Source organism: Nicotiana tomentosiformis, chromosome 11 (assembly GCF_000390325.3).
Source record: "Nicotiana tomentosiformis chromosome 11, ASM39032v3, whole genome shotgun sequence".
Classification (NCBI taxonomy): Eukaryota; Viridiplantae; Streptophyta; class Magnoliopsida; order Solanales; family Solanaceae; genus Nicotiana; species Nicotiana tomentosiformis.
The window spans coordinates 81910865-81927151 of record NC_090822.1 but is presented as its reverse complement, the minus strand read 5'-3'; the positions used below and the strand labels follow the sequence as shown (position 1 = coordinate 81927151).

Here is a 16287-nt window from a genome sequence, read left to right as displayed (position 1 = left end):
ATTCAACAAGGAAAGACCACTTCTCACTTCCCTTTATTGATCAGATGCTCGAGAAAGTGGCTGGACATGGATGCTACTATTTTTTGGATGGGTACTCAGGCTACAATCAGATACCCATTGCGCTAGAAGATGTTGAGAAGACCACATTCACTTGCCCGCCAGGTATTTTTGCTTATAGGAGGATGCCATTTGGGTTGTGTAATGCACCTGCCAGTTTTCGGAGGTGCATCATGTCTATATTCTCCGATCTACACAGGCGGTGTCTAGAGGTATTCGTGGATGATTTCACCCTCTTTGGTGATGCCTTTGAGGATTACTTGAAGAATTTGGAGCTTGTGCTTGAAAGTTGTGAAGCCACTCACTTGGTTTTTAACTGGGAGAAGTACCACTTCATGGTGAAAGAGGGAATTGTCTTGGACCACAAAGTGACTGCACATGGCATTGCAGTTGATAGAGCCAAGGTTGATGTAATTTCTAGGCTCCCTCCACCGACTTCTATGAAGAGCATAATGAGTTTCTTGGGACATGTTGGGTTATATAGGAGGTTCATCAAAAGCTTTTCCAGCATTACCAAGTCGTTAACTACATTGCTAGTGAAGGATGTCAAGTTCGTTTTCACTATGGAGTGTTTAAGAGCATTCGAATTGATAAAGGAAAACCTTGTGATTGCTCCTATTATGGTGACACCTGATTGGAGCCAAACATTTGAGATAATGTGTGATGATAGTGTTGTAGCTGTGGGGGTAGTTTTGGGGCAAAGAAAAGATAAGATATTTAGGCCCATCTACTATGCAAGCAGGATGTTGAGTGATGCTCATGTCAACTATGCCACTACTGAGAAAGAGTTCTTTGTTGTGGTCTTTGCTTTTGACAAGTTTAGATCATATCTGGTAGGGAGTAAAGTAATTGTACACACTGATCACTCAGCCTTGAAATACTTGTTGAGTAAGAAGGAGTCCAAGTTGCGTCTGATGCGGTGGGTGTTGTTGCTCCAAGATTTTGACTTGGAGATCAAAGATAGGAAGGGCATAGAAAATCAAGTCGTAGATCATCTATCTCGACTTGAGAGACCTCCGATTAAAATAGTTGAAATAAGAGAAGAGTTCCTTGATGAGCAGATTTTCTCCATTATTGAGGTCTCCGAAAGGCCTCCTTGGTATGATGATGTAGCCAACGTTTTGGCTAGTGGATGGTTGCCTCATGACCTCTCTCGTAATCAAAGAAGGAAGCTTCAAGGTGAGGTAAAAAGTTATTTTTGGAATGAACCTTTCTTATTTAAACTGGGTGCAGATGGTGTAATTCGAAGATGTGTGGCTGAAAGAGAGATGGCAAGCATTATGTCTCATTGCCATGATGTAGCAGCCGGAGGACACTATGGTAGAAATCGCACTGCAGGAAAGGTCATGGAAGCCGGATTCTATTGGACTACTTTGTACAAAGATGCACGGGCGTATGTTGTTGCATGTGACAAGTGTCAAAGGCCATGTAATATTAGCAAGAGGGATGAAATGCCTCACAACTCCGTTCTGGTATGTGAAATTTTTTACGTTTGGGGAATTGACTTCATGGGCCCATTCCCATTGTCGCATTCTTATGAGTATATCCTAGTAGCCATTGACTACGTCTCTAAATAGGTCAAAACAATCCCTACTAGGACCAATGATGCTCGGGTGGTGAGTGAGTTTTTACGGAAGAACATCTTTACCCGCTTTGGGATACCTCGAGTGATTATCAGTGACAATGGGTCACACTTTGTGAACAAGCAGTTTACTGCATTGCTATCCAAGTATGGGGTCACACACAAAACAGGAACCGCATATTATGCCCAAACTAGTTTGCAAGTTGAAGTGGCTAACTGTGAACTTAAACAAATTCTTAAAAAGGCAGTTAGTGCTTCTCGTAAGGATTGGTTTGTAAAGTTGGATGAAGTTCTATGGGCGTACAAAACTACGTTCAAAATGACCATAGGGACTTCACCATTCAAACTATTGTATGGAAAGTCGTGTCACATACCTGTTGAGATAGAACATAAAGCTTATTGGTCAATTAAGGTGCTTAATATTGATCTTAGCCTTGCAGGTGAACACATGTTGGCGCAGATGAACGAATTGGAGGAGTTTAGACTGGACGCGTATGAAAATGCGTGAATTTTCAAGGAAAATACAAAGAGGTGGCATGATCGTCTGATTAAGCCAAAGGACTTTCATGAAGGGGACATAGTCTTACTATACAATAGTAAACTTAGGTTGTTCCTCGAAAAATTCAAGTCAAGATGGATAGATCTGTATGTGAAACATGTCTCATCGTATGGCGCCATTGATATCCAATATGAGCAAGGGAAATAAATCTTTAAGGTGAATGGGCACAGGTTGAAACTGTACCTTGTTGGAGGATTTGACAAGCAATCCTCTAGCATCGTGATCAAATGAGCCTAAGTGACAGAGTCAAACTGACGACTATAACTCAGAATTACTTCTAACCCTTTTTCTTGCTTTTTAGAAAAGTTAGATAATTGTTTGAACATGTATGAGCATGAATTGGACACAAAATAAGTACATAATAGAATAGGGGTGCAATCCGTAGGCTAAAACGTGAAAAAAATCAGAACTCTGAGAAATAGGGCCTACCGCACTGCATCGGGCACCGTGCCAGGCCAAACTGATCCTATGACAAAAACTTAGCTCTCTGAATATCTCCATTACCGCGCCGCACCCAGCGATGCGGTAGTACAGAAATGCGGCCAGAAATAAAAAAAATTGAAAAAGTTAAAAAAAAATAAACGCATGCTCAGTTTTACTCTGACCCCCCCCCCTCCCCCGTTCCCCTATCTCCCATATCTCTCATTCTCTCTCTCAAATCTCTCCTCTCTAACTCACCCCCAAATCCCCCATTCTTCTTCTTCAAATTTCTTCCACTCACATTCTCCCACATTCATCACTCATCAAGGTAAGTTCCTCTTCTAATCCCTTCTCTTTATTTTAGTATTTAGTTAGTTTTAATTTAGTTCAACCTAACCCTAGTTAGTAGTAGTTTTAATAATTTTGAGTTACTTTGCTTATTATGGCCAAAAATTGTGCTTAACTTGTAGGGTTTTCATTTTTATTATGATTGTGGAGGATGTTTTATGTGTATTGGTGCTTATTGCATTATTTTGTGATGGAGTTTGGCGGAGGTGCATATATGGCCGAAAATTGATAATCTTTGTGTCAAATTTGTGTACTTTGTGCTATTATGGAGATGTGGGGATGTTGTGGTTGTGGTGAGTGGTGTGTTTGATGTGATTGTGCGGTGGTTCTAACCCACTTTGTATTGAAATAAGATGGTGAAATATTTGCCCACAATATGTTTGATGAAATGTCTTAGTGACATAAAATTGTGTAGTGTTGCTAATTTAGAAGCAAAGTGCTTTGTGGGATGTATTGCTAGATGATAAGTGTGGGGTGGGAGGTTATGTTATTATGTTGTGAAAGTTTAACCTGTTAGCCCCGAGTGCTAATCGATTGACTACCCCATGCTAATGTGTTGCTAGGTGCTAATTGGGGTGTCCGATTCATGCTAAGTAGTTGTGTAGTATTATATTATAACTTCTTAATTTTGTTAGTGATAAATTGGCAGAATGTCCTAAATGGCACCTATACTTGTATCACTTTGTCATGACGGTCCTCATACTTCACTCTTTTTCATCCAGATACTTTAACTTGTTCAAAATCTATATTTTAAACCCCCCCTGATCGTGTGTGTATCTCACTTGCTTGACGTGGATGACACATCATATTCCCCGTCATTTTTTATATTCTATCTACTAAAAATATTTATTATATACTATTACTTAAAGAAAAAGAAAAAGAAATTCAATGCCTCCATATCATCTCTCTTCCCTCAAATTCATAGATTTCTTCTTCCTTGTCCATCTCATATCCCTTCTCCATTCTCATCTCCCTTCTCTGTCTTACTATTCCGTCGATAAATATTCATTTAGGTATTTTTTACTCAAATGATGAAATTGGTCAGACCAAGAAAGTGGCTATGCATGCATATGATCCAAATTTTGATAAACCAGAAGAGAATTAAACTCAATCTTGAACCTGGATCTTTGTTGAAGATTGACTTGAATAATGATTGAGTTTGTTTTTTCTTTTTGAGATGTAATTATATGAGAATCTACTAATGTTATGGTCATCTATACAGAAAGAAGGAAAAAGAGGAAGCATTTGTTATCTGGATTTGGGGGTGGGGGGGGGGAGATGTTCACAACAAGAAGGGGGAGAAAGAAGAAACTGGCGAGAGGAGAAGCGTACGGAGGGGGAACGAAAAGGGAGGGGGTTGTTGGGGGGGGGGGAAGTGGGGAAGAAGAAGAAGAATAAGCGTACAGGGAGGGAACAAAAAGGAAGGGGTGTTGTTGGGGGGAGGGGGTAGTATAGAATAAGAAGAAGAAGCGTAAGGGGGGATGGGGAATGAAAAGGGGGGAACAGAAAGAGAAATTTTTGGTTTTTTCTTTTTTTTTATACTTATTTATTTTTCATTCTTATTTTACTGATTTTTTCTTCTTATTTTAATTATTTCTGGTTCAAAATGTTCATATTCACGCTCATTATCTCCGTGAATTACACCCACTTTGTCCAGCTCAACCATTATTTTTCCACATATGCTTGGTCAACGGTCAGATGGGTTTAAAATATAGATTTTGAACAAGTTAAAGTGTCTGGATGAAAAAAAGTGAAGTAGGAGGACCGGCATAATAAAGTGACACAAGTATAGGTACCATTTAGGCCATTCTGTCGTGGTAAATTAGTATAACTTCTTAATTTTCTTTTCTTAGTTACTAGTTTAACTTCTTAATTTTGTATTTTACACTAGTGTAGTCCATAGTTCTATTGTTGTAATATTATGTTGGTGGGTGGGTGTCGATTACTTGTGGCGTGCTTTCAATGGGGTAGTTTGAGTCCTTGATATACATTGTACTTGTGAACATGCCAATAATATAAGTGTGGGGTGGTTACCCTGTTTGGTCTTGCTTGTTGTTTTAAGTATTGTGGCTAATTGTGTTCGTCTTGTGCAGGTACAATGTCTCGTCATCCTATCAAACGTGCTAACACAGGTTCCTCAGGTTGCCACTAGTATCCATAGAGAAGGTAGGTGGGAACCTCCTCCCGCCCCAGTGGAGGAGGAAGTGGAGCGCATTGATCCATATGCGGATGTAGCACCAGGCTGCAAGTATGGCATCCGGGCTGTGCCGGCTCTTGCTAGGATGTGGTATCGGACCTTTATTCCGGGGGTGAGCCCCGACCAAGAAGTTAGTATTGACAATGGTAATCTAGCCAGGAAGTACTCGGGGATTTACAACAACATCAGATACCTAGGTTTTGAAAGCTTGTTCCGTCCCAGTGAGTCGGTGAACGTGAACATGGTAAAGGATTTCTATGCCAACTAGCAGCCTGAGGCCAGTTTGGATGCGGTGTATTAGGTGAAAATGAGAGGCAAGATGATCTACTTTTTCTCACAGGTGATAAATCATATTATGGGGTTCACATAGATCTCTCATAAGTTGTTCCAGAGGTTACTGCGTCGGCTTCCCTATCCTGATATTAGGTGCCAACTGTGTGGCACTAATTCTTCTTCCACGTGGACGCGGGATGCTAATGAGTTCCACAAAGACATGAAGAAGAGAAATTTCCAGCGTCCCGCCAGGATCATTGTCTGGTTGATTAATGCAAAGATCATGCCTACTCAAAACTACACTGATGTCTCCAGGTTGAAGGTGTGTCTCATTTATGCCATCGTGACTTGGATAAAGTTTGATCTGGGCAAGATTATGCTTGAGTGCATGGCTCGAGTATGACTACTTGGGGCGGGCCCGCCGCCTGTATTTCTCGAGCATGATCACTCGGCTTATGCGGATGCACCATATGGAGGAGGAGTTCCATTATGATCGGATGATTTCGGTGATGCGGCCTCTTAAGGCCTTTGATGTCACAGTTGTGACAGACCCCCCTTCTGCGGCTAATCTTGTGGATTAGAGATTACTTCGTATCGAGGAGACACTGCAACTGCTATTTGCTGATATGCGCCTTCACGTTGCGTGGGGGGAGACTAACTTGGCAGAGCTACAGGAGGACCACCTCCTCTCCGCAGTCACTCAGCAGTGGTTTGGCTGGGCCGATGGAGCACAGATTCCACCGGATGAGAACGTAAACTTTGTTCCCTTCGATGATAAGGAGTACCTGCACACCTTTGAGGGTGTTTATGAGGAGTAGGCCAAGGGCCTCAGGGAGTCACTTTTTCACTCTTGTTTTACTGTTTTGTATTGGGGACAATGCAGAATCATAAGTGTGGGAGGGGTGCTCTTATTTGTTTGTATTTGTTTGTTTTCTATTTGCTAATTGGCTTTGTTTGATTTGTGTCTTGCTTTCTTAGATAATATGCTTTGTAAATTATAACTCTGAATTCTATCGGCCTGTAATAGTTAGTAATTAATTATTTAGTTTCGACTCTTCCCGACGATGGATTTCGTCGACTAGTTTCTTGAGGGATTTGAAGCCGAACGAGAAAATACAAAAAACAAAAAAAATTGAAAATCCAAAAATATATCTTTTATTTGTGTTTGATTTTATTTTACTTTCTTAGGTAGTGTAATAATTCTCCTTGATTTTTTTTTGTGCCACAGTTCTTTTCCAAGTGTTTTACTTGAACGGGGTGTAGTTAGTTTTTTTTAGGAATATAGAATCTTGAGTCATAGCGCTAATTTGAAGCAATTTTCCTTGACTGCATATGCCTTGAGAGTGGTGAGTGCCTTAGTTGTGACACCTAGACTCAGTTCTGGACTCACGAATAAGTACCTTAAATTGTGTGATTGTAACTTTACTTAACTGCTTTGACTAGAGAGTCGGGATAGATCCGATCCTAAGTGAGTTATGTGCCAATGTGAGAGTGCAGTTTGTGTTGATATTCTGTGCATGTCAGCTGATGTCTAAAACTTTCCCCGTGTATTTGCAAAGCAAAACAGTAGTCTTGCTCAGTCTAGGAAGTGATATAGGCATTTCTTTGTTGAGCCAGATATATGCTTTTACCCACCTAATTAATGTGTATTTTAGTTAGCCTCTTTGAGCATGTAATCCTATTTCTTGGCAACCATAATACAAGCCTGACCTCGTCGTTCGAATTGATTATATGTTTGTATATCTTAGCTCTCTTAAGCACTTGAAATTGTTATGATCTTGTTGGAAGCTAAGTAGAGGTATGATTAGTTTTTTGAGCGGAACGGAAAAAAATGGAGAAAGGTGCACTGTTTGAAAATCGTAAGAGCCACTTGTAGGGAATTGAAAAAAAAAGAGTTTGTATATGTATTAAAAAGAAGAAAAAAAATAATATTAATTTCTTGCTAGTGGTAGGTTCTCATTTTGCTTATTCTTAAAGAAATTAAGAGCTTGATGTTGTGAAGGTTGGGGTTTGGTTCAACATAAGTGTGGGGTTTAAAGTTGTAAAATTATATGTATTAAAGTACTCAGGGAGGTGTAGCCACTATTATCCAAATTGTATCCTACCCATCTCGCAGCCTACATTACAACCAAAATAAAGTTGTACTTGATTCTTGACTGAATAAGCTCAATTAGTAAAGTATTACACTACGGGAAAGTCTATGGTACATTCTCTGTGGCGCATGAATTTATTTTTGAGAGTGAGTGAATTCTTTCTATCTTGAGTTACTATTTGTTCTTGAATTTTAATGTGTGTGAAACTATTATCTATTGTTTGTGTGAGGGCACATGACTTCTGAAGGTAAGGTAAAGTCTTTGACCTTTGTGTTAGAGTAAGTGAGCAGGTTGTAAAAAATGTGTAGTACTTTTAAGTCGAGTCTTGAGGCTAGGACGTTATGAAATGGTGCTTAGCTATTTTAAATATTCTTGAAATGATATATTAGGGAAGTTGTTTGATGAAAATGCCGTCCTTATGTGAAGTGTAGCTTGATTGCTCAAGGATGAGCAATAGTCTAAGTGTGGGGTGTTGATGGTAGGCTAGAAACCCGTATTTTAGCCATATTATTATACTCTAATTACTATATTTTATGTGTGTTTGAGCTTAAATGATAGTGAATTATACTTTCTTTACATCTTATGCTCTAGTTTAAATTTGTGATTCAAATAGGTAATCGAAAGAGCCTCTTGACTTGTTAATCGAATTAGAAAATAGGGAAATATTTATGAGAAGTTACCCTTTAGACCATAATCATCATTTTATTCATTTCAATTGTTTATTATGCTTCAATTGGATTAATTACTAAAATTAACGTTTAATTGAAAGAGGAGAATTAACTTCAAGTGTAATCTAATTATTTGTTGAATTAGTGAAAATCAATAGTATTATAGAGTGAACTAACTGAAAAATTAGATCCCGGGTCAATTATCTTGCACCTGTCTAGTCAATTACCCTTATTTCTCTCATTGATATTTCTTCGTTGCTCATCTGCTATTTTTTGTGATCAATTGTTAATTGCATAATTTTTAGTAGTTAATCGTAGTAATAATCATCAAATCAAATGATAATTTTCCTAGATAGTAATCAACTTAAGATTATTCGAACACTGTTTAAATTCAATCCATGTGGAGACGATAATCATAACTATACTATCTTTGGCTAGCGAGCACTAATTTCGTGTTGTCTTTGCACTCGTCATATAGCAGTAGTAATTAAATCTGACAACTTATAGGAAAATATTCTTAGGTATGCAACCAAAAGAACAAGGGATCAAATTATTTTTATTTGATTTAGCCGATAAACCGCCCGATAATCGTTAATCTGATACCAATCCCCCCATTGTCTTATTGGATGGCTAGGGGATTACTACATTTATAATCCGATAAGCGATTAGCCGAACCGTTAAGCATAATAATCCGCCCGATAAGTACCCCTAAGCTAAACTATGTTATCCGATAATATTTTTCAATGAAGTGGCTACTCTCTCTCTCTCTCTCTCTCTCTCTCTCTCTCTCTTTGAACTCCCCAATCTTTCAATATTTATCCCAAATCTCTCACATTATACTCGTCGAAACAATCTTTAGGTTGTAATCCTCATTAATTTCTAGTATTTTTCAGTGTTTTTAGTGCTGAAATTATATAAATTTTAATTGGATGTGATGTTGGATTTTCTTGAAAACATTTTAAGGAACTTGAATATCTATTTTGGAGGTGATTTAAAGATGATTTGAGGCGAATTTCAAATGATAATCATATTGAAAATCCAAGGTTGAAGAAGACTCAATCCGTATACCCCCTATATATTTATGTATATTACCTTATATATAGTATTTTTCACCTCGTATATCCGTTTATCTTTCATAAATCATGTATATTTATGTATATCAACGAAATTCTTTGTGATATGCACAGATATATAACGAGAATATTGTCACGCCCCCAAAATGGGGTGGGACGTGATTGGCACTCAACCCTTACCACTCGTTGAGTGAACCCTGTACTATTTGTATCAAACTTTAAGTTCAATAGCAAAGAATCTAACGTGCTTAATATTAATTCTAATCAAGTTGCAGTTCTTAAGCTGACTGATAAAAATAATAAATAAAGAATAAATCCCAAAATATTTTAATACTGACCCACTAACAAGTCATGACCCTCTAAAATCTGGAAAACAGAAATTAAAATACATAGCCTATGGGGGCATCCCCCGAAAATAAAATAAATGTAAAAAATATATAAATAATAGTCTGAAAAGGGTCCCCTACCGTTGGGATGAATCAACGGAGTCTGTAAACTGAATCTAGAATTTTTTTCTCTAGCAATGTGCCTCGTTACCTGCGTCCTCAATATTTGCCACATGACGTAGCAGGCCCAAACGGGCTAAGTACCACCATAGGGTACCCAGTAAGTCTCATAGGCTACCTCCTAAAAAGGTGGAGCGAGACCTTCTGGGAAATATTATATAAAGCATATAAATTTTACAACCAAGTAATAAACTGGAAACTAAAAATATAAGCTGAACTGTAAGCTGAAACTGAAACTTAACATAGAAATTGAGTCCATAACTGATATCTGAAATAGAAACTAAGTTATATATATATATATATTAAGGCATAACTTTGCTAAAAATTGTTACGCATAATGGCCCTGCGTACGTGAGCATCTGGGAACACGTATGGGGGAGTGTCGGCCTATCTCCCCAACAAATAGTTGGCACCTGCGAGCATGGGGTAGGTAACCCTGACATCATAGCACTCACACTGGGGGAGGTTGGCCACTTCTCCCTACTGAATATGATTGCATTGATGCATGAACTAATGTTGAAACTGAATACTTAACTGAATGTGAATATCACAAATAAAGGCACATACAATTGGTAATACACATAAGCATGTATTCATGTCAGATATAATGTCGTACTGAATAAGAATAAGTGAACTGAGTATTGGATCACTAGAAGACATGACTTAGTTTTATCTAACATATGGAGCACAAGGGTTCTAACTGAATTCCTTACTAAAAAAGTAAACCTCAGCTCACCTCAATTTGCCTTTCGGTCCAATCGTAAGTTCAAGATGACCAGCAATTCAATTTCGAAAGCGCCACAATTACGTTACTGATAAATAAAATAATTAGTGAGCTAAGGAAAAAATCTTTCACGAGCAAGGGACAAAAGAACCTTTGCTGGTTCAAAATATATTACATTGCCTAACAAGGAAAATCATACCAATTAAATTCTTTACTTCTCTGCCCACCATATTTATATATGTTTTTTTCTCAACAAGGTTTAGTCCTTTAGCAAATTCCTCAAAAATATTCTAAGACCACCAGTACAAAAGATCATGACCAAATACCTTAATTTTTCTAACATCTTCTTTTCTAATGTATTATGGATGTCATCTATTTCTTTGAAGAAGAGTTAATTCATCTCAATCTTATCAGTTCATTATTTTAAAATTTCTTCAAATACACACTTAAACTCTTGTCTACAACTAGAATATTTATCTCCATATATACTTGATAATTAAAGAACAAAGGAGGAAGAACTAATAAAGAATAAAACCTAGTGCATTGTGTCAACAGAGAGATGTTACCTGTGTAACTTGTTAGAAGTTGTACGTTGTTCTCCTTAAGCTTCTGTTTCCAATCGTTAGAAAAGAGCTTCTTTATTTTCTCCTTTTTCAATTGCCTACACTTATTAGGGTTGCTAGTCCCGTGACCCATGGGCTTGGACGAAGGATTTTATTAACATATGTCATTCTCTTTAATTTGATCCTTTAGATAGTGGCCCACATAGATATTACTTAAATCCATATCTTAGTAAAAGTGGACATAAACTACTTTAGAAAGGCAACCAACATATGATTAAATTTGTTGTCAATGGAACTTAGAGAAACGTGACTTTCATTCTTCTTTTTAGTATAATGTAAGTCTAATCATATTCATTATATTTGCTACCTATGCTCTCCATGGACATTGGTCTAAAATTTACTATTCGGTGATATACCCCTAGACAAATACCACATACTACGATCACGATAATAAACATATCTCATTCATGTTATTAGGCTAGTAATCGGCGTATTTAGAGTCTAAATATTCTCGGGGCCTTACATTCTCCCCTCTAAGAAATATTCATCCTCGAATATTGTGTGGCGTCTGTTCTTAAGTCTAACAAAAAGATCTTAGACATTGCGCTACTCACACCATCCCTTATGACCCCCAAAATTTGACTGCCTTCTACATTTTTTAAAAATTTCGGCAGAGTTTTCTTTGTAACTGGAGCTATCCAAAATATTTCAACTTGTCCAACCAATCGAACAATATACAATCCAGCTACTCAATCCAATAATATACAACATCAAGGCACACCCATATACCCGCCAATCTAAATATTTTAAAGCTTAAAATGAATTATGTATCTGAAATCTCGAACAAATAAGGATATGTTTTCTTCATGGCTTCCTCGGGATCCCACGTAGCTTCCTCAGCTGAGTGGTTGCTCCATATTACTTTCATCGAAGCAATGTCTTTGGTTCGAAGTCTACAAATCTGCTCGTCTAGTATAGCTACAGGGACCTCCTCATATGTCAGAGTATCATCAACCTCTATCTCCTGACTATCAAGTACATGACTCGGGTCGTGAAAGTACTGTTTCAACATGGACACATGAAAAACTAGATGCGCAGAAGATAACTCTGGAGGTAAAGCTAGTCGACACACCACAAGCCCAATCTTTTTAAGAATTGGATAATGCCTATATATCTTAGGCTAAGCTTCCCTTTTATACCAAACTTCATGATACCCTTCATTGGAGACACCTTTAAAAAAACATAGTTACCCTCTTTGAACTCAAGATCGTGGCGTCTTATATCTGAGTATGACTTTTGTTGGCTTTGAGCTATTTTAAGTTGTTCTTGAATAAGTTTCACCTTTTTTAAGGCATCTTTTATTATGTTTGGCCCAATAAGCTTCGTTTCATCTATCTCAAACCACCCTATAGGCGAATGACACCGCCTTCCACATAGGGCCTCGAATGGGGCCATCTGAATACTTGCTTGATATACGAACTTAATCAAAGGTAAATGATCATCCCAGTTTCCTTTAAAATCAAGAACACATGTTCATAACATATCTTCCAAGGTTTGAATTGTCTTCTCAGCCTGCCCATCCATTTGAGGGTGAAAAGTTATACTTAGATTAACTCGAGTACCGAGACCTTCTTGAAAACTCTGCCAGAACTGAGCAGTAAACTGTGCACCCCTGTCAGAAATAATAGAAATAGGAGAACCGTGAAACCGAACAATCTTCTTTATGTATAATGCTGCATACTGGGGTGTCGTGTAAGTTGTTTTGATTGGCAAAAAGTGAGCTGACTTAGTGAGTCGGTCTACTATGACCCAAATAGAGTCATGTTTCTTAAAAGTTTGCGGCAAGCCAACTACAAAATCCATATTTATTCGTTCCCATTTCTATTCTGGTATTTTCATGACTTGAGATAAGCCACCTGGCCTCTGGTATTCAGCTACTGACAGTTAAGGCACCGTGATACATAATCTGCAATATCTCACTTCATATAATTCCACCAATAAATATCCCTCAAATCATGATACATTTTAATAGAACTTGGATGTATTGAATATCTGGAGCTATGAGCTTCTACCATAATTGCCCTTCGAAGATCATCTACATTAGGCACGCATAAGCGGCCATCAAGTCTCATCAAATCATGCTCATCAAGTGCAAAATTCTTAATCTTTCCACTGAGGACACCTTCCTTGAGCTTAAGCAAACTAGCGTCATCAAATTGTTTGGCTTTAATTTGCTCTACTAAAGTAGACTTAGCACCCATACTTGCTATCAACCTTTCATCATACTTCTCATCGAGACGAACCCCTTGGCTAGCTATTTGTTGGGCTTCCTTAACTATTGGACGTTCGACCATAGACAACCTGGTCAAACTCCCCATGGATATTCTCCTCAGAGCATCAGCAACCACATATTCGCTTTGTCGGGATGGTAAAGGATATTACAATCATAATATTTAAGCAACTTCAACCGCCTGCGTTGTCTCAGATTCAACTCTTTCTGCTTGAATATATATTGCAAACTTTTGTGATCTGTATAAATGTCACATTGCTCTCCATAAAGTTAGTGACGCCATATTTTTAGAACAAAAATAACTGTTGCTAGCTCAAGATCGTGGGTAGGATAATTTCTCTCATGATTCTTTAACTGCCTAAAAGCATAAGCAATTACCTTGTCATTCTGCATAAGAACACATTCTAACCCTACTCTGGAAGCATCATAATAGATCACAAATTTACCTGTAAGGGTATGTAGAGTCAGGATTGGGGTTGTAGTCAACCTGTTCTTGAGTTCTTGAAAACTTTTCTCACAAGCTTCAGACCATTGGAACTTCACATTTTTCTGAGTTAACTTTGTCAACGGGGTAGCTACTGAAGAGGACGGTAGTAACCTGCCAATCCTAGAAAACTAAAAATCTTTGTAGGGGTCGTCGGCCTAGGCCAACTCTTAACTGCTTCTATATTATGTGGGTCTACTCTAATACCTTCTTTCGAGACCACGTGTCCCAAAAATGTAACTGTATCGAGCCAAAATTCACATTTAGAAATTTTGGCATAAAGTTAACACTCCTTGAGTATTTGAAGAACTGTTCTCAAATGATTCTCATGCTCTTTCCGGCTACGGGAATATACCAAAATATCATCGATAAATACTATGACAAAGGTATCTAAGAAAGGCTTGAAGACTCTATTCATTAAGTCCATAAAGGTTGTTGGTGCATTGGTCAACCCAAAGGACATCACTCAAAATTCATAGTGATCGTACCGAGTCCTAAATATTATTTTCGGGATGTCTGCTTATGTGATTTTTAAGTGATGGTATCCCAATCTCAGATCTATTTTTGAGAAATACCTAGCACCCTGCAATTGATTAAATAAGTCATATATCCTGGGCAGTGGATATTTAATTTTGATAGTAACCTTATTCAGTTGGCGGTAATCTATACACATCCGTAGGGAACCATATTTTTTCTTTACGAACAACACTGGAGCACCCCAGGGTGAAATACTAGGTCGAATAAAACCCTTATCTAAGAGGTCTTGTAACTGCTTATTGAGTTCATTTAGCTCGGTTGGAGCCATTCTGTAAGGAGTCATCGAGATTGGTTGAGTTCTTGGCAATGTGTCTATGCCAAACTCAATCTCCCTATCTGGTGGTATCCCTAGAAGATCATCCCAGAGCACGTCTTAAAACTCTTTCACAATCGGTACTAATTCAAGCACTAGGGAGTCGACTTTCATATCCCGCACATGTGCTAGATACGCCAAACACCCACTACTCACTAGTTTTCTAGCCTTAAGGTAAGAAATAAACTTACCCACAAGCGTACCCACTTCACCTATAATTATAAATGGATCTTCCCTTATAAATGAGAATTTAACCGTCTTTGCATGGAAATAAACTGTAGCATGACAAGAAGATAACCAAGTCCATGCCAGCTATGATATCAAAGTGTATCACATCTAACAAGTTCAAATCGGCTAATGTTTCTCGGCCCTAAACTGTGATAATGCAATTTCTGAATATATACTCAACTTTAACAGATTCCCCAATAGGTGTGGAAACCTCAAACAGAACCCCTAATTTTTCTGGTGCTTTTCCAAACTCAACATAAAAATAAGGAGACACATAGGAGAAAGTTGAACCAGGATCAACTAGGCGACCACAAACAGAGAGAATACCTATAATAACTCTGTTAGACGCCTCAGCATTCTGCCTATCTAAAACTGCATAGAATCTGGCCGGTCTGTCTCCTCTTTGAGCTTTACCTCTATTGGCACCATGCCCAGTATGAGTATGAGGTGCCCGAACTAGAGGAGGTGCAACTATAGAGTTACCCGTGGATGCTGCCTAAGTGGTTGGAGCTTTCCCCGGAGCTTGTCCAAGTTGTGGAAAGTCTCTCTTAATATAAACCGGATTGTGGCAGTGGAAACAACTTTTCTAACCCAAAAGGCATTTCCCTGGATGTCTTTTGTTGCACGAAGGACATATAGGATAGGAGAACTGAGGTTGGCCCTAACTAGTTGAACTTTGCCTCTGAGGGGCCTGACCCTTACTCTGCTGGCCATGTCTGAGTGGAGATGGATAAGGAGATGAGTGAGTTGTTGATTGAGTGTGAGCTGAATGATTCGTGTTCTTACCCCCAACTGAAAATCCACTATAACTACCTATTGTTCTAGCCTTCTTGCTATTATCTCTAGCTTCCCTAGCGATTTAATCAAAAGCCTTCTTACGCGTAGCGATATTGACAACCTGAAGATAGTCTTGTAATCCTAATGTAAAGTTATATCTTTTTCCATATGTGGATTCAAGCCTTCAATGAACCTTCTCACTTTTTCTCTCTCTGTTGGTATCAAATTAGGTGCATACTCTGCCAAATTTGTAAATTCCATCTCATATTAAGTCACTGACATAGTACCCTATTTAAGATGTTTGAACTGATTTAGGAGCTCATCCATCCGATTGCTAGGCAAAAACTTGGCCCTGAAAGCTTCTTTGAACTGTGGCCAAGTAAGTGACGGTAATGTAGAATCTCTTGCCTTCTTGTAACCTCTCCACCATTGTCTTGTTGTACCCTTCAATCGAAACCCAATCAACTATGTGTCTTATGTTTCAAGACAACCCAAAGAAACAACCATTTCCTCTATCTCTTCCAAAATTAACATTGGTCCATTTGGTTTATATGTACCATTATAAGTATGAGGTTCTAATATCATAAAGGCATGT

General features: G+C 38.2%; 1 protein-coding gene across 1 annotated transcript; it reads right to left on the bottom strand.

The window, feature by feature from the left end:
* Positions 1-12596: 12596 nt before the first annotated feature.
* On the bottom strand, positions 12597-13441 carry LOC138901751 (uncharacterized). Its single transcript, XM_070189539.1, has 2 exons — positions 13044-13441; positions 12597-12735 (listed from the first exon to the last, which is right to left on the bottom strand). Exons 1-2 carry the CDS (start codon positions 13439-13441, stop codon positions 12597-12599), a joined length of 537 nt encoding a protein of 178 aa, XP_070045640.1.
* Between the last annotated feature and the right edge of the window lie 2846 nt (positions 13442-16287).